At 42.0% G+C, this 24,992-nt stretch overlaps 2 protein-coding genes across 2 annotated transcripts; both read right to left on the bottom strand.

The window, feature by feature from the left end:
- Positions 1 to 806: 806 nt before the first annotated feature.
- LOC109879132 (zinc finger protein 287-like) lies at positions 807 to 10,410 on the bottom strand. The gene is made up of 2 exons (XM_020471328.2): positions 10,119 to 10,410; positions 807 to 1,705 (listed from the first exon to the last, which is right to left on the bottom strand). The coding sequence occupies exons 1-2, from the start codon at positions 10,288 to 10,290 to the stop codon at positions 891 to 893; spliced, it is 987 nt and encodes a 328-aa protein (XP_020326917.1). The 5' UTR covers positions 10,291 to 10,410; the 3' UTR covers positions 807 to 890.
- A 10,405-nt stretch (positions 10,411 to 20,815) lies between these two features.
- LOC109879133 (uncharacterized) lies at positions 20,816 to 24,057 on the bottom strand. The gene is made up of 3 exons (XM_020471329.2): positions 23,088 to 24,057; positions 22,172 to 22,491; positions 20,816 to 22,021 (listed from the first exon to the last, which is right to left on the bottom strand). The coding sequence occupies exons 2-3, from the start codon at positions 22,383 to 22,385 to the stop codon at positions 21,456 to 21,458; spliced, it is 780 nt and encodes a 259-aa protein (XP_020326918.1). The 5' UTR covers positions 22,386 to 22,491; positions 23,088 to 24,057; the 3' UTR covers positions 20,816 to 21,455.
- Between the last annotated feature and the right edge of the window lie 935 nt (positions 24,058 to 24,992).

Here is a 24,992-nt window from a genome sequence, read left to right as displayed (position 1 = left end):
AAACTACCATTCCAGTGTTTTACTTGCTATATTGTATTTACTTTGCCACCATGGCCTTTTTTGCCTTTACCTCCCTTCTCACCTCATTTGTTCACATTGTATATAGACTTGTTTATACTGTATTATTGACTGTATGTTTGTTTTACTCCATGTGTAACTCTGTGTCGTTGTATCTGTCGAACTGCTTTGCTTTATCTTGGCCAGGTCGCAATTGTAAATGAGAACTTGTTCTCAACTTGCCTACCTGGTAAAATAAAGGTAAAAAATATATATATATTTGAAACTACACTTCAGTCGTTTCATTGTCATAAACATGATAATACACAATACATGTATGAGGAAATTCTGGTTGAGAATGAAACTACTGAACAAATTAACGAATTAGCACAGCAAGTAAGTGAAAGAAATAGGTTTTGATGATGTTTTACTGGTAATGGGGACATACGTAAATGCCAACAAAATAACTTTTTGGTCAGTGTCACCTTTATTTAACTAGGCAAGTCAGTTAAGAACAAATTGTTATTCACAATGACGGCCCGACCCCAGCCAAACCCGGACGACGCTGGGCCAACTGTGCACCACTCTATGGGACTCCCAATCACGGCCGGATGTGATACAACCTGGATTCAAACCGGGGACTGTAGGAGATGCAGTGCCTTAGACAATGAGTCCATGTGTGTGTGTGTTAACTCTTTAACTGTACTAGAATGCTTAAAAGTCCGCAAAAAAAAAATGTAATATTGGTTATCGGTATCGGCCAAAAAATGTCATATCGGTGCACCCCTAGTTTGATCATTACCTCGTCATTCAAATCAAATCAAACTTTATTTACATACAATGTTTTAACGACAGTAAATCCATCAGAGATCTATTTACCAGTTTCTGCATGGTTAGATTCTGCTTGACACCGACACTTCTCCTGTGTGAGTCCGTACATGTGCAATTAGATGCTCCTTGCGAATGAATCCTTTGCCACAGTCACCACAGCTAAATGGTTTCTCCCCTGTGTGAGTCAGTATGTGTCTCCTTAGGTCCCCTTTCTGATTGAAGCTTTTACAGCAAAAATGACAGCTGAATGGTTTCTCTCCTCTGTGAATGCGTATATGTCTGGTTAAGTGCTCCTTGCGATTGAAGCGTTTCCCGCAGTCACCACAGTTGAAAGGTTTCTCTCCTGTGTGAATCTTCATGTGCATGGACAGATTTCCTTTTTGTTTGAAGGTCTTGCCACAAAAGGGGCAGATGCAGGGTTCCCCCATTGGTGCGTTGGGATCAAATGGTGGTCTGATGTCAAGCCCTACTAGGTCGCTGCTTACGGCTGAGCTGTGGCTGGAGGCATTGTTACGATTATATGGAAGGTCACAGGGAATGTCGAGACCCTTTAAGTGGGTCACAGTGCCAAAAGGTTTGAGATCCACTGGTTTAGAGTGACTCTCTCTGTTCTCCACAGTCTGGGTTTGGGGAAGAGTCAAGGACCAAAGTGGGTCCTCCTGATCACATTCACTTTTCACACAGGAAGGAGTGAATATGAACTCTATATCAGGCTCCAGCCCTTGAAACTGCTCTTCCTCCTGACTGGTCCTGACTTCCTCCTCTTCGTCTATAATCAGTGTGGTCTCTGGGTCCTCCTGCCCCAGGCTGGGGCTCCACTCCTGCTCACAGTGCTGCTGCTCAGGGGGAACCTCCTCTTCAGAGAACTGCAGGGAGTCTGGAGGGAAGGAGAGGAGGAGCAGAGGTTATCTGAAGTGGCTTCAGAAAGTATTCACACCCCTTCTTTTCCCCAAAATGTTGTTGTGTTACAGCCGGAATTTAAAATTGATTTAATTGAGATTTTGTGTGGCCTACACACAATACCCCATAATGTCAAAGTGGATGTTTTTAAACAAATTAATTAGAATTGAAAAGCTGAAATATCTTGAGTCGATAAGTATTCAACCCCTTTGTTATGGCAAAACGAAATAGGTTCAGGAGTAAAGATGTGCTTCACAAGTCACATAATAAGTTGCATGGACTCCCTTTGTGCATTAGTAATAGTGTTTAACATGATTTTTAATGACTACCTCATCTCTGTACCCCACACATACAATTATCTGTAAGGTCCCTCAGTCGAGCAGTGAATTTAAAGCACAGATTCAACCACAAAGACCAGGGAGGTTTTCCAAAGCTTAGCAAAGAAGGGCACCTATTGGTAGATGAGTAAAACATTTAAAGTTATTAATTACACTTTGGATGATTTATCAATACACCCAGTCACTACAAAGATACAGGCGTCCTTCCCAACTCAGTTGCCGGAGAGGAAGGAAACCACTTAGGGATTTAACCATGAGGCCAACGGTGACTTTAAAACAGCTACAGATTTTAATGGCTGTGATAGAAAAAAAAAACTGAGGATTGATCAACAGCACTGTAGCTTCTCCACAATACTAACCTAATTGACAGAGTGAAAAGAAGAATGCCCGGACAGAATACTAATGTTCAGAAACATGCATCCTGTTTGCAATAAGGCACTAGAGTAAAACTGCAAAAAATGAGCCCTAGAAATTAACTTTATGTCCTGAACACAAAGCGTTATGTTTGGAGCAAATCCAACGCAACACATCACACTTCATATTTTCAAGCACGGTGGTGCATCATGTTATGGTTATGCTTGTCATCAGCAAGGACTAGGGAGTTTTTTAGGATAAAAATAAACGGAATAGAGTTAAGCACGGGCAAAATCCTAGTGGAAAACCTGGTTCAGTCTGCTTTCCACCAGACACTGGGAGACGAATGCACCTTTCAGCAGGACAATAACCTGAAACACTTGCAAATCTGTGACAAGAGTTTGAATACTTAAAAAATATATAATAATGTGCAAATATTGTACAATCCAGGTGTGCAAATCTCTTAGAGACTTACCCAGAAAGCCTCTCAGCTGTAATCGCCTCCAAAGGTGGTCCTAACATGTATTGACTCAGGGGTGTGAATACTTATGTAAATGAGATCTGTTTTCATTTTCAAAAAAATTACAAACATTTCAAATAACATGTTTTCATTGTGTGTAGATGGGTGAAGGCACTGTATATACCACATAATTAAATAGAACACTTGAATCATACATTTGGACTATACATTTATAAGAGCTATACAGCCTAGCAGATAGCTAGGGCCAGCTTCTAGACAGACTGTATTCTATACAGCCTAGCAGATAGCTCGGGCCAGCTTCTAGACAGACTGTATTCTATACAGCCTAGCATTTAGCTAGAGCCACCTTCTAGAAAGACTGTATTCTATACAGCCTAGCAGGTAGCTAGGGCCACCTTCTAGACAGACTGTATTCTATACAGCCTAGCAGATAGCTAGGGCCAGCTTCTAGACAGACTGTATTCTATACAGCCTAGCATTTAGCTAGAGCCACCTTCTAGAAAGACTGTATTCTATACAGCCTAGCAGATAGCTAGGGCCAGCTTCTAGACAGACTGTATTCTATACAGCCTAGCAGATAGCTAGGACCACCTTCTAGACAGACTGTATTCTATACAGCCTAGCAGGTAGCTAGGGCCACCTTCTAGACAGACTGTATTCTATACAGCCTAGTATTTAGCTAGAGCCACCTTCTAGAAAGACTGTATTCTATACAGCCTAGCAGATAGCTCGGGCCACCTTCTAGACAGACTGTATTCTATACAGCCTAACAGATAGCTCGGGCCACCTTCTAGACAGACTGTATTCTATACAGCCTAACAGATAGCTCGGGCCACCTTCTAGACAGACTGTATTCTATACAGCCTAGCAGGTAGCTAGGGCCACCTTCTAGACAGACTGTATTCTATACAGCCTAACAGATAGCTCGGGCCACCTTCTAGACAGACTGTATTCTATACAGCCTAGCAGGTAGCTAGGGCCACCTTCTAGACAGACTGTATTCTATACAGCCTAACAGATAGCTCGGGCCACCTTCTAGACAGACTGTATTCTATACAGCCTAACAGATAGCTCGGGCCACCTAGACAGACTGTATTCTATACAGCCTAGCAGATAGCTCGGGCCACCTTCTAGACAGACTGTATTCTATACAGCCTAGCAGATAGCTAGGGCCAGCTTCTAGACAGACTGTATTCTATACAGCCTAGCGTTTAGCTAGAGCCACCTTCTAGAAAGACTGTATTCTATACAGCCTAGCAGATAGCTAGGGCCAGCTTCTAGACAGACTGTATTCTATACAGCCTAGCATTTAGCTAGGGCCACATTCTAGACAGACTGTATTCTATACAGCCTAGCATTTAGCTCGGGCCACATTCTAGACAGACTGTATTCTATACAGCCTAGCAGATAGCTAGGGCCACCTTCTAGACTGAGACTGTATCTCTTGAGAAATGCCTGAGTGCAGATAGCTAGGGCCACCTTCTAGACAGACTGTATCTCAGTCTAGCAGATAGCTAGGACCACCTTCTAGACAGACTGTATTCTATACAGCCTAACAAATAGCTAGGGCCAGATTCTAGACAGACTGTATTCTATACAGCCTAACAGATAGCTAGGGCCAGATTCTAGACAGACTGTATTCTATACAGCCTAGCAGATAGCTAGGGCCACCTTCTAGACAGACTGTATCTCGGTCTAGCAGATAGCTAGGGCCAGATTCTAGACAGACTGTATTCTATACAGCCTAGCAGACAGCTAGGGCCAGATTCTAGACAGACTGTATCTCGGTCTAGCACTATAACACTAGCCCACTGTGGGACGTATTTACCATCTGTTTGGCAACCCTTTTCCCCCATCGGAGGGTATATCTGTGGTTGATGGACGTTTCTGATAAGGAAAGTGTAGTTTTATTTGCAGAGTGGTGCCCAGGAAATAATAAATTATTAGATGCTAACACACCCCTCTCCCCCTCCTCCAAACCAAAACCAAACATGGATGTTAATGTTTACACTAGGGTTGCAAAGGGTCGGAATCTTTCCGGAAATTTTCCATGGGGAGTTAAGCCCTGGGAATTCTGGGAATTTTGCTTAAATTCATTTTAAAAAGTTAGCTTATAACAGTGAACCTTTTTTTGTGTGGAATACACAAGGCAATTCTAGGTCTTGTGGCATATGGTTAAACTATTCCCAATTCAATGGAATTGCAACCCTCTACATGCACATTGCATTCTTCCATCACATGTACAGCTGATACTCAAGATCTTGCACACTAATGAGATGCTATTGAGCCCACACTGCTACACTGTCTGAGCCAAGGACCACGTGCTTTCTGGTAAGTATTGATTACAATACTGGGTGGGGTGAATATATTTTATTTGACATACATTATTTTTTGTTAACTAGTAAATAGTAGCCTACAGCAAAGTGTGTGTAAGTCATTTCTAACTTGTTAACAATGTGGGTTTTAGCTTGCTTGAGCCTGCTAACTGAGGAGTGTTATTTCACCTGTTTCCATACATGTTTCATTTTAAAACATTTATCTGTATTTATCTATACATGGAAAAAAATATACTCCTTTTTTCCTAATCTTTACAGGAAAATGGCACCGACACTATCTAATGTGTGGAGACATTTCACTGCAGCTAATGTAGAAGGAAACGCTGTGTATAATTGCAAATACTGTGCCAAATCATATGTGAAGAATGCAACAAAGATGCAGAATCATCTAGCCAAGTGCATAAAGTTCCCTCAGCGCTCACAACAAACAACCTCTGACAAAAGTCCCTATACTTCTATTCGAGGTGAAAATGATGAATCAGACACCTTATCGATAGCAACAGCTCATGGTCCTCCTGGAATCAGAAGGTTTTTTGACTCTATGGAGGAACGTAGTCAGAGAAATGCTGATGAATGTCTTGCTCAAGCTGTGTATGCAACTGGTTCACCTCTGATGCTCACAGGCAATGTGTATTGAAAGAGATTTCTGAATGTTCTCCGCCCAGCATACACTCCTCCAACCAGACATGTTTTATCTACACATTTGCTGGATGCAAAGTTCAGAGTTCAAGTGAAGGTCAAGCAAATCATAGAGAAAGCAGACTGTATTGCAATCATCTCTGATGGGTGGTCAAATGTTCGTGGGCAAGGAATAATTAACTACATCATCTCCACCCCTCAACCAGTATTCTACAAGAGCACAGACACAAGGGACAACAGACACACCAGACGGGAGGCAGTCATCAATGACCTTGGACCACAGAAGGTATTTGCACTGGTGACAGACAATGCTGCGAATATGATGCTTGGTCTAAAGTGAAGGAGTCCCACCCTCACATCACACCCATTGGCTGTGCTGCTCAAGCATTGAAGAGAGCCAAGGAAATGGTTTGGTATGTGACGGGTCATGAGCTTATAGCAGCAATCTACCTCACCAAGCAAAGTGAGAAGAATAAGAGCACCACATTGATGCTGCCCAGCAACACCCGTTGGGATGGTGTTGTCATCATGTTTGACAGTCTCCTGGAGGGGAAGGAGACTCTCCAAGAAATGGCCATATCACAGTCTGTCGATATGGACAGCCCCATCAAGAGGATCCTCCTGGATTATGTAGTTTGGGAGAGAGTGGTAAGCAGCCTGAAACTCCTGAAACCTATAGCAGTAGCCATTGCATGGATTGAGGGAGACAATGCCTGATGTTCAGACTCTGCTTGCAGATGTAAGAGAAGAAATACGTACTGTCCTGCCCACTGCACTGTTGCTCTAAGCAGAGGAAACTGCAGTTCTGAAATACATCAAAAAGTGTCCAGACTTCTGCCTGAAGCCCACACACGCTGCAGTGTACATGTTGGACCCCAAGTATGCTGGCAAGAGCATCCTGTCTGGTGCAGAGATCAACAAGGCCTATGGTGTCATCACTACTGTGTCTCGCCACCTTGGCCTGGATGAGGGCAAGGTTCTTGACAGTCTGGCGATGTACACTTCCAAGCAAGGGCTTTGGAATGGAGATACAATATGGCAGTCGTGCCAACATATCTCATCAGCCACCTGGTGGAAGGGACTTTGTGGATATGAGGCTCTTTCCCCTGTTGCCAACATCATTCTCCAAATCACACCAACATCAGAGTGCAATTGGTCCTTGTGTGGGGACACACACACACACACACACCAAAGCATGCAACAGGCTGACCAATACAAGGGTGGAAATTGGTGGCCATTCAGGCAAATTTGAGGCTTTTCGAGCCTGACAACGAGCCTTCCTCAACAAAATTGGAAAGTGACAGTGAAGATGGGGCCTCAGGGTCTGATGTTCAAGAGGTGGACATTGTGGAGGTCCAGGGAGAAGACATGGAAGCCTGAGAGGAAGACAACCAAAGCTTTAGTTTCTAGACTATCATTTTACAACAAATGTGTGTTGAAAATGTTTTTGGGAGACGTGATGTATCATTGGGGATCATTCAATATTCCCTTTCTTTTGTTGTTCTGTGAAATCGTCCCATGTGAAGAGTCAACTCATTTAATTGAAGTTCAAATAGTATTTTTTAAATTTCTACTGGAAGGATTTAATAATTTGTAATTATGTCTATTTATGACAAGATAAAATGTTAATTTTTCTGTCTCCATATGACATGATAAATATATCGAATGCAAAAACCATCTAGTGGTTAGAGCGTTGGACTAGTAACCGGAAGGTTGCAAGTTCAAACCCCCGAGCTGACAAGGTACAAATCTGGCGTTCTGCCCCTGAACAGGCAGTTAACCCACTGTTCTTAGGCCGTCATTGAAAATAAGAATTTGTTCTTAACTGACTTGCCTAGTAAAATAAAAGGTAAAAATATATATATATATAATAATTTAAAAAAAGAATAATAATATTAATTCCCATATATTCCCGTTAATTCTCATATATTCCCGTTAATTCTCATATATTCCTGTTAATTCTCATATATTCCTGTTAATTCTCATATATTCCTGTTAATTCTCATATATTCCTGTTAATTCTCATATATTCCTGTTAATTCCCATATATTCCTGTTAATTCTCATATATTCCTGTTAATTCTCATATATTCCTGTTAATTATCATATATTCCTGTTAATTAATATATATTCCTGTTAATTCCCATATATTCCTGTTAATTCCCATATATTCCTGTTAATTCTCATATATTCCTGTTAATTCCCATATATTCCTGTTAATTCCCATATATTCCCGTTAATTCACATGGAAAGTTTCCTGTATATTCCCCAACATGTGCAATCCTAGTTTGCGCCCACTCTCTTCGTTCTACTTCCTGTCTGAAGCAAATACAATGTCTGTCGAGAAGCTGGACTAAGTTATGCCCCTGCCTATATCCCATTTCAATCAGATTTTTGTGACAAAGACAACTATTTAATCATACCCAGTTAAAGTGGTAGTAGTGGCAATTTTCTTTTTTAAACCTTGAGGAATATTTTTTATCATCATTGTGCAAAAGTTTATTCAATTCGTCCAATGTTTCATGACTTTGTCAATCAACTTGTACTTAATGAATCTTAATCATTGTTTAATGTTTCTGTATCAATATGGACTTTGTAAAAAAAGGTCCGTTGGGGTCATTTTGACCCCAGGCAAAACATCTAATTCCGCCTATAGTAATTTGATAAATTAGGACCTTCATTTGACTCCAGGTTTCTCTGGAGACATCATTACAAGGTTATCCATACCACCAGAGGGAGGATGGGACCTGTATTAGTGATTTTTTAAAACCAGATAGACAAATCATCAGCAGATAAATAAACAGAGTATTCAAAACATTAGGAACACCTTCCTAATATTGAGGAGAGGAGCCAGGTTAAATAAGGATTTTTAAGCCTTGAGGCAATTGAGACATGGATTGTGTGTGTGTGCCATTCAGAGGGAGAATGGGTAAGACAAAATATTAAAGTGCCTTTGAACAGGGTATGGTAGTAGGGTGCCAAGACCACCGGTTTGAGTGTGTCAAGAACTGCAATACTGCTGTTTTTTTCACACTCAACAGTTTCCCGTGTGTATCAAGAATAGTCCACCATCCAAAGGACATCCAGCCAGTTTGACACAACTGTGGGAAGCATTGGAGTCAACATGGGCCAGCATCCCTGTGGAACAATTTAGACACTTTGTAGAGCCCATGTCCCGACGAATTGAGGCTGTTCTGAAGGCAACTCAATATTGCAAGGTGTTCCTAATGTTTTGTACACTCAGTGTAACTATATACAGTATGCAGATGGTGGTGTGTAGAGACAGTATGGACATTCATTTGGAGAGATTTCAAACCCAAATTGGTCTACACGGATAAGTTCTGGCCTGGTTTAGATCTTATCTGTCGGAAAGATATCAGTTTGTCTCTGTGAATGGTTTGTCCTCTGACAAATCAACTGTAAATTTCGATGTTCCTCTTCGAAACTTTCCAGTTAAAGTTTCGAAGTTAAGGTCACTCTTCCCTCCCCGCTTTCGCACGATGACGACAGGCCATAGCCCGGTGTACCCCGGGCCAGATTAATCAAACCCCCTCTATATTAGCCCACACAGCTACATGGGTCCACTTTCAAGCCAGGTTTAAGACCTCATATTGAAACTCAGAGAACCCAGCCGATGTAATATACAATCTTCCAATTATCAACTTCGGTTTAGAGACAAGCTTCATGAAACCTCTAAACAAGGGCGGCTCAATTTACCCAACTCTGCCCTAGGTGGTAATATCTCTCTAGAAGCTGACCCGTCGTCCGTATTGGGAAGCAATTGTAATATTAAAGTAAGATATGAATAGAGAAAGCCGATCTGAGAGCAGGGCTGACTTTCTTTCGGTCCTATATGTAGTCCTATCGACACCCACTCCAACGACGCACTAGTGAATGTTCTCTCTGCTTGGTGTTTTTGGAAACGTTTGTTATAGGAAGGTTGTCACAAGTTACCACATCCACAAAGTCATAAACCCCGCCCATTTCTTAAATGTATCTTCTTAAAAACGTTATTTTAAACCTAACATTAACCACAGTGCTAACCTTAAATGAAGACCAAAAATCAAATGTTGGTTTTCATGAATTTTTACGATATAGTCCATTTTTACTTTGTGGCTGTGGTAACTAGTAGAAACCTTATTGGAACGATGCATCTTAAAAACACTCGTAAGCTTAAATTACATCGCTTTTGCAAAACCGGGCCTTCAACTATAACTAGCTATCAGTAGATCTACATACTAACCTATTCTACATAGTTTTATCTCTGGTGTGATTCGATTCCGCAGCAGTCTCCGTAGCCGATCATTCTCCTCCTGGTACTCCACCACCGTTTTCTCAACTGCACCGAAAATCTCCACAGCAGCCGCCGTTAAACGATCATTTAAAAACAAACGCAACAATTGTAGTTTAGACATTTTCAGTCGAATGAGAGTTGGGTGGCCTATTTAGTTCAGTCAGTATGTCTTATTTTTACTCCACTAAATTATTGCCAAATCAAACTCGTTTCTAATCCTACTTCCGTGTTCTAGTCAAGGAATCTTACAAAATCGTTTGTTCTAATGGCTGGCGAGCCCAGAAAAACACAACAGCGCCGCCAGCTAGGTGGGAGTTGAATCCAGTGCAAAGCAGTTTACGGACCAGTTGAAAAGGAAAACGATAACTACACAGTATCGGTGCGTGGGTAAAATCACATGGGAAGCCAATCCAGGGGGAAAAAAGCCATATTACAACCGGTGTGTGGTGATAATTAAGTTGTTTGCTCTATAACCGTATAGTTCCATATGCCTTGCGACAGTGATATATAGGTCTAAAGGCCCAGACAATAAGAAGATACAGTAGCAGAATAAATTCAACCACACCTATGTTTCATTAAAAATGTAGCGCAACCTCTGTCTGGTAAAGTCCTCAAAGAATATTAAATGTTATAAACAGTTACCTGACCTTCAGCATGGTCAAGCAAGTTAATGTTTCCAACATTTTCGGACCACTAAACAACTATTGATTTAGAACTACACAGCATTACTGCAAGTTGCAACGAACACAGGAGCTGCCTGCACTATTCCAGCACCGTTTCAACTACACATACAGTGACAACTAAAAGAAAACAAAAACGATTTAGTCCAATCAACCTAAGCTAAATATGATGTGGCTGTCTATGATATTGATTTCTGTGTGTGTGCCTAGTGCTTGCAAGTAGAAAAAAAAACATGTTGACTCACCCTACTTGCAGAGAAACGCCAATATCATCCTCCTCTTTCATGTTGCCCAAATGCTCTAACACTCTGTCATGCAGTACACACTTTCAGGTTTTGTTGTCTTAGGCTACCTTACTAAAATGTCTAACTTCCTTTCATGGGCAACAATGCACCAAGGCCAGCTAGTTAACATTAGCACACTACATCTAGCTACATGTTGAACTTCCATCCTCTCTGCCCAAGGGCACAATGTATAAATGTATGGTTGGATCAGAAACACTGTTATAATCATTGGCCAGAACAAAATAATTAAAGTTAAACAACAAGTCCAAATCCCTACCTCCATCAATGGCAAATTTAGGAAAGGGACAAATTTAGCTAGCCAATAGAGGACAACAACACAAGGAGATGCAACAATTCAAGTTTTTTTTCTGTCAATAATGATGTTTGGCTTGTGATGTGATTGGTCTGAAGCCAAATCCAAACTGGCTTCCCTTTACACTTTTTTTTGGTGCGCCAGGACCAATCAGAGCTGAGCTCACTCAGCTATTATTTTTAAGAAGGGAGGTCAAATGCTTGCTGGCTTCCCTTGCATTCATTGCTACGGGCGGCAACAATGTCATACTCTTTCTGACCAGACAGCATCAGATAGATACGCTTCACATACGGAGACAGAGGGGCGCTGTTTTGTTCGCTCGGATGCTTTCTCCGGTGAGACACATTAAGCCACTTGCAAATCGAAGGAAATGTATTATTATTATTATTTTTATTTCACCTTTATTTAACCAGGTAGGCTGGTTGAGAACACCTTTATTTAACCAGGTAGGCTAGTTGAGAACACCTTTATTTAACCAGGTAGGCTGGTTGAGAACACCTTTATTTAACCAGGTAGGCTAATTGAGAACAAGTTCTCATTTACAACTGCGACCTGGCCAAGATAAAGCATAGCAATTCGACACATACAACAACACAGAGTTACACATGGAATAAACAAAACATACAGTCAATAATACAGTAGAACAAAAGAAAACAAAAAGTCTATATACAGTGAGTGCAAATAAGGTCAAATAAGGGAGTTGAGGCAATAAATAGGCCATGGTGGCGAAGTAATTAAAATATAGCAATTAAACACTGGAATGGTAGATTGGCAGAAGATGAATGTGCAGGTAGAGATACTGTGATGCAAAGGAGCAAAATAAATAAATAAATACCAGTATAGGGATAAGGTAGGTAGATAGATGGGCTGTTTACAGATGGGCTATGTACAGGTGTAGTGATCTGTAAGCTGCTCTGACAGCTGGTGCTTAAAGCTAGTGAGGGAGATGTGAGTCTCCAGCTTCAGAGATTTTTGCAATTCATTCAAATTTGTAAGATGAATGCACTAATTGTATGTCGCTCTGGATATATGATACACAGATATGTGGTTGACCCACCTAGCTATCTTAAGATGAATGCACTAATTGTATGTCGCTCTGGATATATGATACACAGATATGTGGTTGACCCACCTAGCTATCTTAAGATGAATGCACTAATTGTATGTCGCTCTGGATATATGATACACAGATATGTGGTTGACCCACCTAGCTATCTTAAGATGAATGCACTAATTGTAAGTCGCTCTGGATATGAGTGTCTGCCAAATTATAAAAATTCTAAAAAATTATTAAACACAGAGAGACGAAATAAAACAATATTTTTTATGTATTTTTCTCTTGGTCAATTTTTTGGGGGCAGCCTGGCTACCCTTGGCATCCACGAATACACATCACTGTAACTACATGTACACACACAGTGGTTATCATAAGCATAGAATGATCTGAGATAATCAATTCTTCATCGGGGGTCAACTGTACAGCATTACTCTATACAAGATCCAAGGTAAGATGTCATGAATGAGCAGAATTAGGTCAGAATTGATGGCAAACACTCTTGGACAAATGCTTGTTGTGTTATTGCCTGTATGTTTGTTTATTCCATGTGTAACTCTGTGTTGTTGTTTTTGTCACACTGCTTTGCTTTATCTCTGCCAGGTCGCAGTTGTAAATGAGAACTTGTTTTCTACTGACCTACCTGGTTAAAATAAAGGTCAAATAAAAATCAATAAAAAAAAAAATGCAAGGAGACCTTTTCTCAAAATTACATTTGACATTTTAACAATTTGGCAGACACTCATATCCAGAGCGACTTACAATTAGTGCATTCATCTTAAGATAGCTAGGTGGGTCAACCACATATCTGTCATAGTACATTTTGAAGTGCGAATGTTAGTTCAACAAAAGTTAAACACATTTTAGGGGGGGCGAGGTGCTGTGGGACAATTTAAAGATACTCTTTGAAGAGATTTCAGACGTTTTCGGAAGATGGGCAGGGACTCTGCTGTCCTAGCTTCAGGCCAGGGGGAAGCTGGTTCCACTATTGGGGTGCCAGGACAGAGAAGAGCTTGGAGTTGGGCTGAGCGGTTGCTCTCTGCGATTGACTCCTCCACTCACCACTGTTAGAATTTGTAACATTGGTTTGGATTTTTTTTTAATGTATCAATAACATCAGTCCGACAATTCTCTCATCGCCCTGAGAGACATTCTGAATCAAACCACTAGATATTTCTGTTTCTAATGACATTCTTTACAGCAGAAATGTGAGCTTCCTAAAATATTCTGTACTGTTTGATCAGAACCTAATTCAAATCAAACTTTATTTATTTATGTAAAACATTCTAAAAATTAAATCCATAATATATTATGAGGTGTCACTACAGACCCTGGTTCGATCCTGGGCTGTATCACAACTGGCCATGATCGGGAGACCCATGGGGCGGCGTACAATTGGTTAAGGGAAGGTTTGGCTGGGGTAGGCTGTCATTGCAAAATAAGAATTTGTTCTTTATTAACTAGGCAAGTCAGTTAAAGTTAAACAACAACATTTAAAAAATGAATGATCCAGAGTGTTTTTCCTTTCATACGAGTGTTGTCCACACCCCGCCTTCTGTTCCTCTTTCTGTTTTTCCCTCTCTTTGTGGATATTATCCGTATGCTTCAACAGATGTGTCTCCAGAGTGAATCTTTTACCACAGACTGAGCAGCCATGTTGTCTCTCCTGTGTGAGTCTGTATATGCAGTCACCATTAAGCCATAGACCGGGGCCCGTGATGTGAATGGGCAAAAGCTGTGAGGGAGGAGCTCCCTTATTAAAGGCCCCAATTCCGAGGACACAGGACTATTTTTGTCCTCTCATACACAAGTAATAAAGCCCTAGTTCACACAGGAGTAATATAATTGTGATGTATTTTTTATGTATATATATTTTTTAAGCACCCTCAGCACCCCTACGTTGCGCAGATACGTCTGTGCCATTATTCAGAATTGAAATTGTGTGCCCTCAATTTGCGTGAATGAAATTTGGACAGCCAAGCTATAGGCTTCTGTAGTTTCAAGTTTTAATGTCACATGCACATGGTCTCTTTCGCATAGAGTTAATCAGGCTGATGATTGTCGGGAACTGGAACATTCTGTTCTACACGTCAACCCAGAGCATCCCAAACATGCTCAATGGGAGACATGTCTGGTGAGTATGCAGGCCATGGAAGAACTGGGACATTTTCAGCTTCCAGGAACTGTGTACAGATCATTGCGACATGGGACCGTGAATTATCATGCTGAAACATGAGGTGATGGTGGGGGGGTGAATGGTAATGGCTCTAAGGATCTCATCACAGTATGTATATCTGTGCATTCAAATTGCCATCGATAAAATGCAATTATGTTCGTTGTCCGTAGCTTATGCCTGCCCATACCATAAACCCACTGCCACCATGGGGCACTCTGTTCACAACATTGACATCAGCAAACCACTCTCCCACACGACGCCATACAGGTGGTCTGCGGTTGTGAGGCCGGTTGGACGTACTGCCAAATTCTCTAAAACTAAAAAGGCAGTTTGTGGTAGAGAAATTAACATTAAATTATCTGGCAACAGCTCTGGTGGACAATCTTGCAGTCAGCATGCCAATTGCACACTCCCTCAAAACTTGAGACATCTGTGGCATTGTGTTGTGTGACAAAACTACACATTTTAGAGTGTCTTTTTATTGTCCCCAGCATAAGGTGTAATGGTCATACTGTTTAATTAAATCAGCTTCTTGATATGCCATATCTGTCATAGGGATGGATTATCTTGGCAAAGTAGAAATGCTCACTAACAGGGTTGGAAACAAATACAATTTGTGCAGAACATTTGAGAAATAAGCTTTTTGTGCGTATGGAAACATTTTGGGATCTTTTATTTCAGCTCATGAAACATGGGACCAACGCTTCCATTGTTGCGTTCATATTTTTGTTCAGTATATGTCCATACATTGCCATAACTGTGCCTGCATATTGCTGTTGTAAATTAGGCTTGATCTCCAAAACAAATAAACTGTCTTGAATACAAGTCATGTCTACTTATTTGCTATTTTGACAGACTAATCTACTGTTTTATTAAAAGACGTTTACTTGCCAACATATTAAAGTTGATACGATAAACCAACTCCATGCATCATTTGTTTTAGCAGTAACACTGAAGCTAGCTAATCCAAACATTTCATGAATATCACAATGAATTTATCAAGGAGTTTAAGTCAACACTGTTGGTGTCTGATGCAGCTGGAATCATTTAATCACTTGTCAGAACACTTGTAAAAAATATGACATAAGACACCATTATATACCTAAACTCAGAAAGGGCCCTGTCTTTCAAAGATAATTCGTAAAAATCCAAATAACTTCACAGATCTTCATGATAAAGGGTTTAAACACTGTTTCCCAGGCTTGTTCAATGAACCATAAACAATTAATGAACATGCGTCTGTGGAACGGTTGTTAGTGTCTTAACAGCTTACAGACGCTAGGCAATTAAGGTCACAGTTATGAAATCTTAGGATACTAAAGAGGCCTTTCTACTGACTCTGAAAAACACCAAAAGAAAGATGCCCAGGGTCCCTGCTCATCTGCGTGAACGTGCCTTAGGCATGCTGCAAGGAGGCATGAGGACTGCAGATGTAGCCAGGGCAATAAATTGCGATGTCCGTACTGTGAGACGCCTAAGACAGCGCTACAGGGAGACAGGATGGACAGCTGATCGTCCTCGCAGTGGCAGACCACGTGTAACAACACCTGCACAGGATCGGTACATCCGAACATCACACCTGCAGGACATGTACAGGATGGCAACAACAACTGCCCGAGTTACACCAGGAATCCCTCCATCAGTGCTCAGACTCTCAGCCTATTGCGAACAGAGGCTGGACTGAGGGCTTGTAGGCCTGTTGTAAGGCAGGTCCTCACCAGACATCACCGGCAACAATGTCGCCTATGGGCACAAATCCACCGTCGACCAGACAGGACTGGCAAAATGTCCTCTTCACTGACGAGTCACGGTTTTGTCTCACTAGGGGTGATGATCGGATTCACGTTTATCGTCAAAGGAATGAGCGTTACACCGAGGCCTGTACTCTGGAGCGGGATCGATTTGGAGGTGGAGGGTCCATCATGGTCTGGGGCGGTGTGTCACAGCATCATCGGACTGAGCTTGTTGTCATTGCAGGCAATCTCAACGCTGTGCGTTACAGGGAAGACATCCTCCTCCCTCATGTGGTACCCTTCCTGCAGGCTCATCCTGACATGACCCTCCAGCATGACAATGCCACCAGCCATACTGCTCGTTCTGTGCATGATTTCCTGCAAGACAGGAATGTCAGTGTTCTGACATGGCCAGCGAAGAGCCCGGATCTCAATCCCATTGAGCACGTCTGGGACCTGTTGGATCGGAGGGTGAGGGCTAGGGCCATTCCCCTTAGAAATGTCCGGGAACTTGCCGGTGCCTTGGTGTTAGAGTGGTGTAACATCTCACAGCAAGAACTGGCAAATCTGGTGCAGTCCATGAGGAGGAGATGCACTGCGGTACGTGGCCACACCAGATACTGACTGTTACTTTTGATTTTGACCCCCCTTTGTTCAGGGACACATTATTCAATTTCTGTTAGTCACATGTCTGTGGAACATCTTCAGTTTATGTCTCAGTTGTTGAATCTTGTTATATTCAAAATTGTTATGTTCATACAAATATTTACACACGTTAAAGTTTGCTGAAAATAAACACAGTTGACAGTGAGAGGACGTTTCCTTTTTTTGCCGAGTTTGTCAAAAAGCTAGAAATATTTAGACCACAATGCAGTTGTGAGTATCCTAGGCAATCTATATTATACCACAACATCAGTCTAACTCAGTGGTTCCCAAACTTTTTATAGTCCCGTACCCCTTCAAACGTTCAACCTCCAGCTGTACCCCCTCTAGCACCAGGGTCAGCGCACTCCAAATGTGTTTTTTGTGCCACCTTTGTAAGCCTGCCACACACACACTATACGATACAATTTATTAAACATAAGAATGAGTGTGTTTCTGTCACAACCTGGCTCTTGGGAAGTGGCAAAGCGCTCTTATAGGACCAGGGCACAAATAATAATAATCAATCATTTTGCTCTTTATTTAGCCATCGTACATATAAAACCTTATTTGTTCATCAAAAATGGTGAATAACTCACCACAGGTTAATGAGAAGGGTGTGAATAACTCACCACAGGTTAATGAGAAGGGTGTGAATAACTCACCACAGGTTAATGAGAAGGGTGTGAATAACTCACCACAGGTTAATGAGAAGGGTGTGAATAACTCACCACAGGTTAATGAGAAGGGTGTGAATAACTCACCACAGGTTAATGAGAAGGGTGTGAATAACTCACCACAGGTTAATGAGAAGGGTGTGAATAACTCACCACAGGTTAATGAGAAGGGTGTGAATAACTCACCACAGGTTAATGAGAAAGGTGTGAATAACTCACCACAGGTTAATGAGAAGGGTGTGCTTGAAAGGATGCACATAACTCTGCAATGTTGGGTTGTATTGGAGAGAGTCTCAGTCTTAAATCATTTCCCACACACAGTCTGTGTCTGTATTTCGTTTTCATGCTAGTGAGGGCCGAGAATCCACTCACACATAGTACATGGTTGCAAAGGGCATCAGTGTCTTAGCAGTGCGATTTGCCAAGGCAGGATACTCTGAGCGCAGCCCAATCTAGAAATTTGGCAGGAGTTTCTGATTTAATTCAATTTTCACAGAACCGTTGGTTGCAATTTTGATGAGGCTCTCTTGTTCAGATATCGGTAAGTGGACTGGAGGCAGGGCATGAAAGGGATAACAAATCCAGTTGTTTGTGTCGTCCATTTTGGGAAAGTACTTGCGTAATTGCGCACCCAACTCACTCGGGTGCTTCGCTATATCACATTTGACATTGTCCATAAGCTTGAGTTCATTTGCACACCAAAAAATCATACAATGATGGAAAGACCTGTGTGTTGTCCTTGTTAATGCACAGAGAAGAGCTCCAACTTCTTAATCATAGCCTCAATTTTGTCCCTGTAATCCTAGATTTAGATCATTCAGGTGAAAAAAACATCACCCAGATAGGCCAGTCGTGTGAGAAACTCATCATGCAAGCGGTCAGACAAATGAAAATTATGGTCAGTAAAGAAAACTTGAAGCTCGTCTCTCAATTCAAAAAAACGTGCCATGCCAATACTTTGCCCCTTAATAACCAGTGTAACAGTATAACTTTAGTCCGTCCCCTCACCCATACCCGGGCTCGAACCAGGGACCCTCTGCACACATCAACAACAGTCACCCACGAAGCATCGTTACCCATCTCTCCACAAAAGCCGCGGCCCTTGCAGAGCAAGGGGAACTACTACTTCAAGGTCTCAAAGCGAGTGACGTCACCGATTGAAACGCTATTAGCGCGCACCACCGCTAATTAGCTAGCCATTTCACATCGGTTACACCAGCACACCTCTATATGTTGTAAAAGCGTTACATGTCCATATCATTACATAGTGCAGAAAATACATGAGAGTTCAGGGACCTTACTTTAACAAAGTTAACCATTTTCACTGTAGTGTCCAAAAAGTCTTTCATGCTGTCAGGCATTCTTTTGGCAGCAAGAGCCTCTCGGTGGATGCTGCAGTGTACCCAAGAGCCTCTTGGTGGATGCTGCAGTGTACCCAAGAGCCTCTCGGTGGATGCTGCAGTGTACCCAAGAGCCTCTTGGTGGATGCTGCAGTGGACCCAAGTGGGGTCAGGAGCAACTGCTTGCACTCACGTTATCACTCCACTATGTCTCCCTGCCATGGCTTTTGCACCATCAGTACAGATACCAAACACATCCATCAGTACAGATACCAAACACATCCATCAGTACAGATACCAAACACATCCATCAGTACAGATACCAAACACATCCATCAGTACAGATACCAAACACATCCATCAGTACAGATACCAAACACATCCATCAGTACAGATACCAAACACATCCATCAGTACAGATACCAAACATATCTTGACCACCAAAAATCCACTGGAGAAAGACGTGAGAATGACAAATTTACTCTAATTGTTTTAAATCAGTGCACAAGGCATACAAGCAGGAACATTACATATTTTATACAATGGAGCATTCAAAGACTGACATTAATGATTGATCAAAATGTAATGAGAGAATTCAGCTAAGGGCTTTTGTGCTCACGAGTGAATTAAGGGGAGGATGCTTTTGACACCAAGGAGGGACAAACAATTGCAACACAAATAATTACAATTATATATACCTAACTGAAAATGGAGAGCAACTGATCGCTGGCTCCATCAGAATGCCCAGCCCGTAAGGAGCAGAGGACGGGGCTGACTGAGTGTCAGAAAGCATAGGTGTCGGGCACGGACAGAGGCCCAGCCGGCAACGGGTGTGGAGATCATGAATCGAGGCCCAGCCAACCACAGGTGTGGAGATCATGAACAGAGGCCCAGCCAACCACAGGTGTGGAGATCATGAACAGAGGCCCAGCCAACCACAGGTGTGGAGGTCATGAACAGAGGCCCAGCCGACCACAGGTGTGGAGGTCATGAACAGAGGCCCAGCCGACCACAGGTGTGGAGGTCATGAACAGAGGCCCAGCCGACTACAGGTGTGGAGGTCATGAACACAGGCCCAGCCGACCACAGGTGTGGAGGTCATGAACAGAGGCCCAGCCGACCACAGGTGTGGAGGTCATGAACAGAGGCCCAGCCGACCACAGGTGTGGAGGTCATGAACAGAGGCCCAGCCGACCACAGGTGTGGAGGTCATGAACAGAGGCCCAGTCGGCAACGGGTGTGGAGATCATGAACAGAGGCCCATCCGGGCACAGGTGTGGAGATCATGAAGAGGCCCAGCCGGGCACAGGTGTGGAGATCATGAACAGAGGCCCAGCCAGGCACGGGTGTGGAGATCATGAACAGAGGCCCAGCCAGGCACGGGTGTGGAGATCATGAACAGAGGCCCAGCCAGGCACAGGTGTCAAGGCCATGGACAGAGAACCAGCTGGTGGTGGAGTAGTCCGTACAGGAGTAGAGGACTGATGCGGTTAGAGGTGTGGACTGGATGCCTGATTGGGAGCATGTTTTTTTTGCATCACTCTTCATCAATGCCACCAAATACCCAGCATACCACAGAGCATTTTCAACAACCTACATGAAGGTCTGCTTCCTCTAAAGACTGAACTGCCTTGTTGCTGGGTTACCAACTCGGGGCCGTACAGCGCTCCTGGTGAAACGTATCCAGAGATATAGCCCTGGTGTACTCTCTTTTAGAACAGTCTCCTTAAATGGCAAGCCTCCTTACTGTCAAATCAAATCAAATTTTAATGATCATATACAGAATACAGCAGGGTGTAAACAATGCAATGAAATGCTTACTTTCAAGCCACCTCTCAACATAGCCCTTGTCATGGGGATATTTGTGCATCTGTAACTTTCTCACTCATCATTATTCACAATTCATCAGGACTATCCGTAATCCTGGTAGCATCCACATGAATGTAGAAGTGTTTAGAAACATATTCTATTCTTATTTAAAATAAGTGACTCCAAAATGACAAAATACATTATTTATCAGTTATTTCTATTGGGCATAAAATAATCTGAAACGCAACCAAAACAAAGAGCAAATGTTTGTAGCCACAAGCTTGATGTAATCATTGCATGCTAGGAATATGCAACCAAATACTAAACCTTTGACTACTTTAAAACACATAAGTGAATTTATCCCCATACTTTTGGTTCCTCTTAAATGGGGGGAATATGTAGAAAAAAATGCTGTAATAAAAAGTGCTGTAATATGGATGAAAATTCCCTCACGTTAAACCTGACATCTGTACCATTGCAAATCCAAGGTGCTGCAGTACAGAGCCGAAACAACAAAACATTTCACTATCTCAATACTGTTGATGGAGTATTTGGCTGTTCTGACTGCCAGAGCCAATTCACACTTTAAAAAGAACATTTATGGTCCATGGACTAAGGAGTAACGTTACCCCGAACAGGAACGTAGGACAAGGGACTGACGAGCACAGGTGTGGAGGAGTAGCCCGTACAGGTGTGGAGGAGTAGCCCGTACAGGTGTGGAGGAGTAGCCCGTACAGGTGTGGAGGAGTAGCCCGTACAGGTATGGAGGAGTAGCCCGTACAGGTGTGGAGGAGTAGCCCGTACAGGAGTGGAGGAGTAGCCCGTACAGGAGTGGAGGAGTAGCCCGTACAGGAGTGGAGGAGTAGCCCGTACAGGAGTGGAGGACATGGGACTGACTGATGCAGCTGTGGACTGGATGCTGGTAGAGGGGGTGAGAGTAGAACGAAAAAGGTGCCAACAAGAGGCAGGGCTGTCTCCACCACCGGGACCGTCAGGTCCTGAAATTCCACAAGCTCGACAAAGCCCTCATCATCCTCCTCTTGGACATCAGGATCACCCGTCTCCAGTTCCTCAATGGCAGCTTTATAATCCTGCAGCACCAAACCAGTCTGACCGAAGAGGTACTCCAAACCTATCAGCTCCCCTAAAGGGAAAAAAACTACATAAATATATGAGAATACGCAGGACTGAGAACAGAATCATTCTATAATAACATTTCACCCAGAAACATGTTGCTGTTTGTATTAAATATAAATGCTGCATTAGTTTATAAATGAAATTATATTGCCTTTACCAGTGTATTTGCGTGGAACAGTGTAAGGAACCATACGTTCCAACTGATGACCTTCCCACTGTACAGAATGTGGGCAATGCAGCTGAACCTGCCAGAGCTTCCTGGGCATCCAGAGCAGCAGAGGACAGGCAAAGTCCCTCTCCATCTCTACTGAGCTGCAGATGGTGGTGGAGGGTCGGTCACACCACATTTTGTCAACCCTGGCAATGTCCATCTCTGGAATCTCATTCCCCGGACACCTGAACAATGCCTTGGACACCTTATGATCCACATCAGGCAAAATACATTGCTATCCCTTTGGGAAGGAATATGTAATCTCACTGAAATCAAAAGACAACAACATCCCACACGAGAAATAATGTACTGATGATAAATTCCCCAAAGGACAGGTCGTCATATCACATGAGACATACTGTGTAGGCCTAGTACAGCATTTAAAATGCAAGTCATCACTATAAATACAGGCTGGAAGGGCTGAAAAGTAGAACAATTAATTTAATTAGATCAATAGATTAAAGGAACCATATGTTCCTATAAGACAATATTTTGTTTTACTTATTATCTCCATAAACTAAACATCATAATTATTGAAAATAATAACTCCAGATTAGTATGAAAATCGTGGGGTTAACAGACTATTTTGATGGACAGTCATCTGACGTTAAACTAGCTAACTTCAATAAACCTGTGTCAAAACACCATTCACTAACATGTTAGATAGCGTTACTGTAGCTACACTGTAAATATTGTTAACCGAACCGTGCTAACATATTACTGTAGCCTAATACACAGATCTTACTTGCTAGATATTCAGATCGATGATGATGATGATGACGATCCATGAAAACGGCAGACAACACAAAAATTGTAGCTAACGTTACTTCAGAAAATAAAGATAATTCGAGAACAAAATTACCTGAGGAAATATATTTGTCCATGGTCCTCTTCTAGCGTTTAAAGGTCCCGCCACAGGTCATAGCTAACGTTAGTTCAGAAAGGAAAGAAAACTCGGGAACAACATGACCTAAAATGAAATACATTTTTCCATGATCCACTTGACGAGAATTTAAAGGTCCCGCCATAGCTCTATCCTCATTGGTCAAATTCTTGGTTACTTCGTGGTAGCAGACGGCGATATGATTAGTTGTCAAAACCTGACATTTCCTCGACTCACCGTTGTCAGGGGGACGCCAGTAACCGGAAGGTTGCTGGATCGAATCCCCGATCTGACAAGGTAAACATCTGTCCTTCTGCCCCTGAACAAGGCAGTTAAACCCACTGCTCCTAGACCGTCATTGTACATAATAATTTGTTCTTAACTGACTTACCTAGTTAAAAATAAAGAAATAATTAAAGGCTTGCCTTAACAATCAACTAATCCCCCATAATACAGGAAAAAAACTACAATATAAGTTGTAGCCTACTTGTAAACACACCAACGATAAAAGACAGACCATGTTGATGCCTCGATCCAGCATATATATGAAAAGATAGCAGATACCAGGAGCTAATTGCATTGTTTTTTAGGGTTTAGCCAGCGTATTATGAAAGTTAGATAGCTTTTGGTTTAGATAAACAAATGTAGTTAGTTGGGTAACGTGCGCTGACCGGATGCTTTCTTATTGGAAGGGGAAAATCGATGGAAAAACAACCCCATCAGTTGTGACTTCAGTTCCGTTTCGAAATCCTCTGGCTGAAAGCGCTGGCTACAAACACAGACATTTTGATATTTCTCACATCAATTGGATACACCTCCCATTAGGCGGTCCTCCACGTCCTGAAATCGCTATGAATTCAGGATATTGCAGTTTGCTTACAACCAGGAAATGTAGCGATCCCGTTCCTGCATGTGATATGCAGAAACGCTCGTATTTGCGTGTAGTGAGGATCACACCCCCATCTGCACGTCTATCACTCCAGTGTTAATGTTATATTGCAATTATTTCGCCTCTATGGCCTTACCTCCCTACTCTTTTACATTTGCACACACTGTACATATATTTTTACATTGTGTTATTGACTGTACGTTTGTTTATGTGTAACTCTGTGTACTTTTTGTCGCACTGCTTTGCTTTATCTTGGCCAGGTCTCAGTTGTAAATGAGAACTTGTTCTCAACTGGCCTACCTGGTTAAATAAAAAAGTTTAACTTCCACACTTCTTCTTCGTCTGTATTAGCGAGGGTTATTCGCATAAACCCAACGCAGTGCCCCCTAGTGGATGAGTTCTCCTAGACGCTACAGACCAGTGGTAACGGAAACAAATTAAATCATGTTGGAAAACATTTACAAAAAGTAATATTGATCTAGGATGATAATTTCTTGCGTGAACTGAATTGAAAGACATATTTTATATATTATCAGGCAGGTCAGTTAAACACACATTCACACAGGCGACTACTGACAACTGCAACAGCTTGGGACTCAAGTGACAGTGTGCAGTAAACTAGAGAATGCAGTTACAAAGAATGCTATTGAATTAGGAAACACTGTAGTGCACGTAAAACATAGTCTGTACTTACAGAAGTGCACTTATCAGGAGTGGCCTGTGTATCAGCTAACCTTAATATTGATTCAAAAGATTGAATCAATATTATGACTGAGCAGCATTAGGTCAACATGGATGAGACATACTCTTGGACAAATGGAATGTTATATTTTCTGGAAAATATTTTAACTTATCAATAAGATCTGTATCACCTTGAGAAACATTCCAAAACAAACAATCAGGAATTCCTGTTTATTGACATTAAAATATCAACAGACTGAACAGCAGACCTCTGATTCCTATAATACTATTTACATCAAAATATTTACATAAAG

Source organism: Oncorhynchus kisutch, linkage group LG16 (assembly GCF_002021735.2).
Source record: "Oncorhynchus kisutch isolate 150728-3 linkage group LG16, Okis_V2, whole genome shotgun sequence".
NCBI lineage: Eukaryota > Metazoa > Chordata > Actinopteri > Salmoniformes > Salmonidae > Oncorhynchus > Oncorhynchus kisutch.
The sequence above is the reverse complement of the archived record's forward strand: the minus strand, read 5'-3'. Positions and strand labels throughout refer to the sequence as shown.

Coding starts and splice junctions, on each gene's coding strand:
- LOC109879132 (XM_020471328.2), bottom strand. CDS start 10,290: ATGTCTAAACTACAATTGTTGCGTTTGTTTTTAAATGATCGTTTAACG. Junction 1,706..10,118: donor GATAAAACTATGTAGAATAG/GTTAGTATGTAG, acceptor CCTTCCCTCCAG/ACTCCCTGCAGTTCTCTGAA.
- LOC109879133 (XM_020471329.2), bottom strand. CDS start 22,385: ATGGACATTGCCAGGGTTGACAAAATGTGGTGTGACCGACCCTCCACC. Junction 22,022..22,171: donor TGTTCCACGCAAATACACTG/GTAAAGGCAATA, acceptor TTTTCCCTTTAG/GGGAGCTGATAGGTTTGGAG.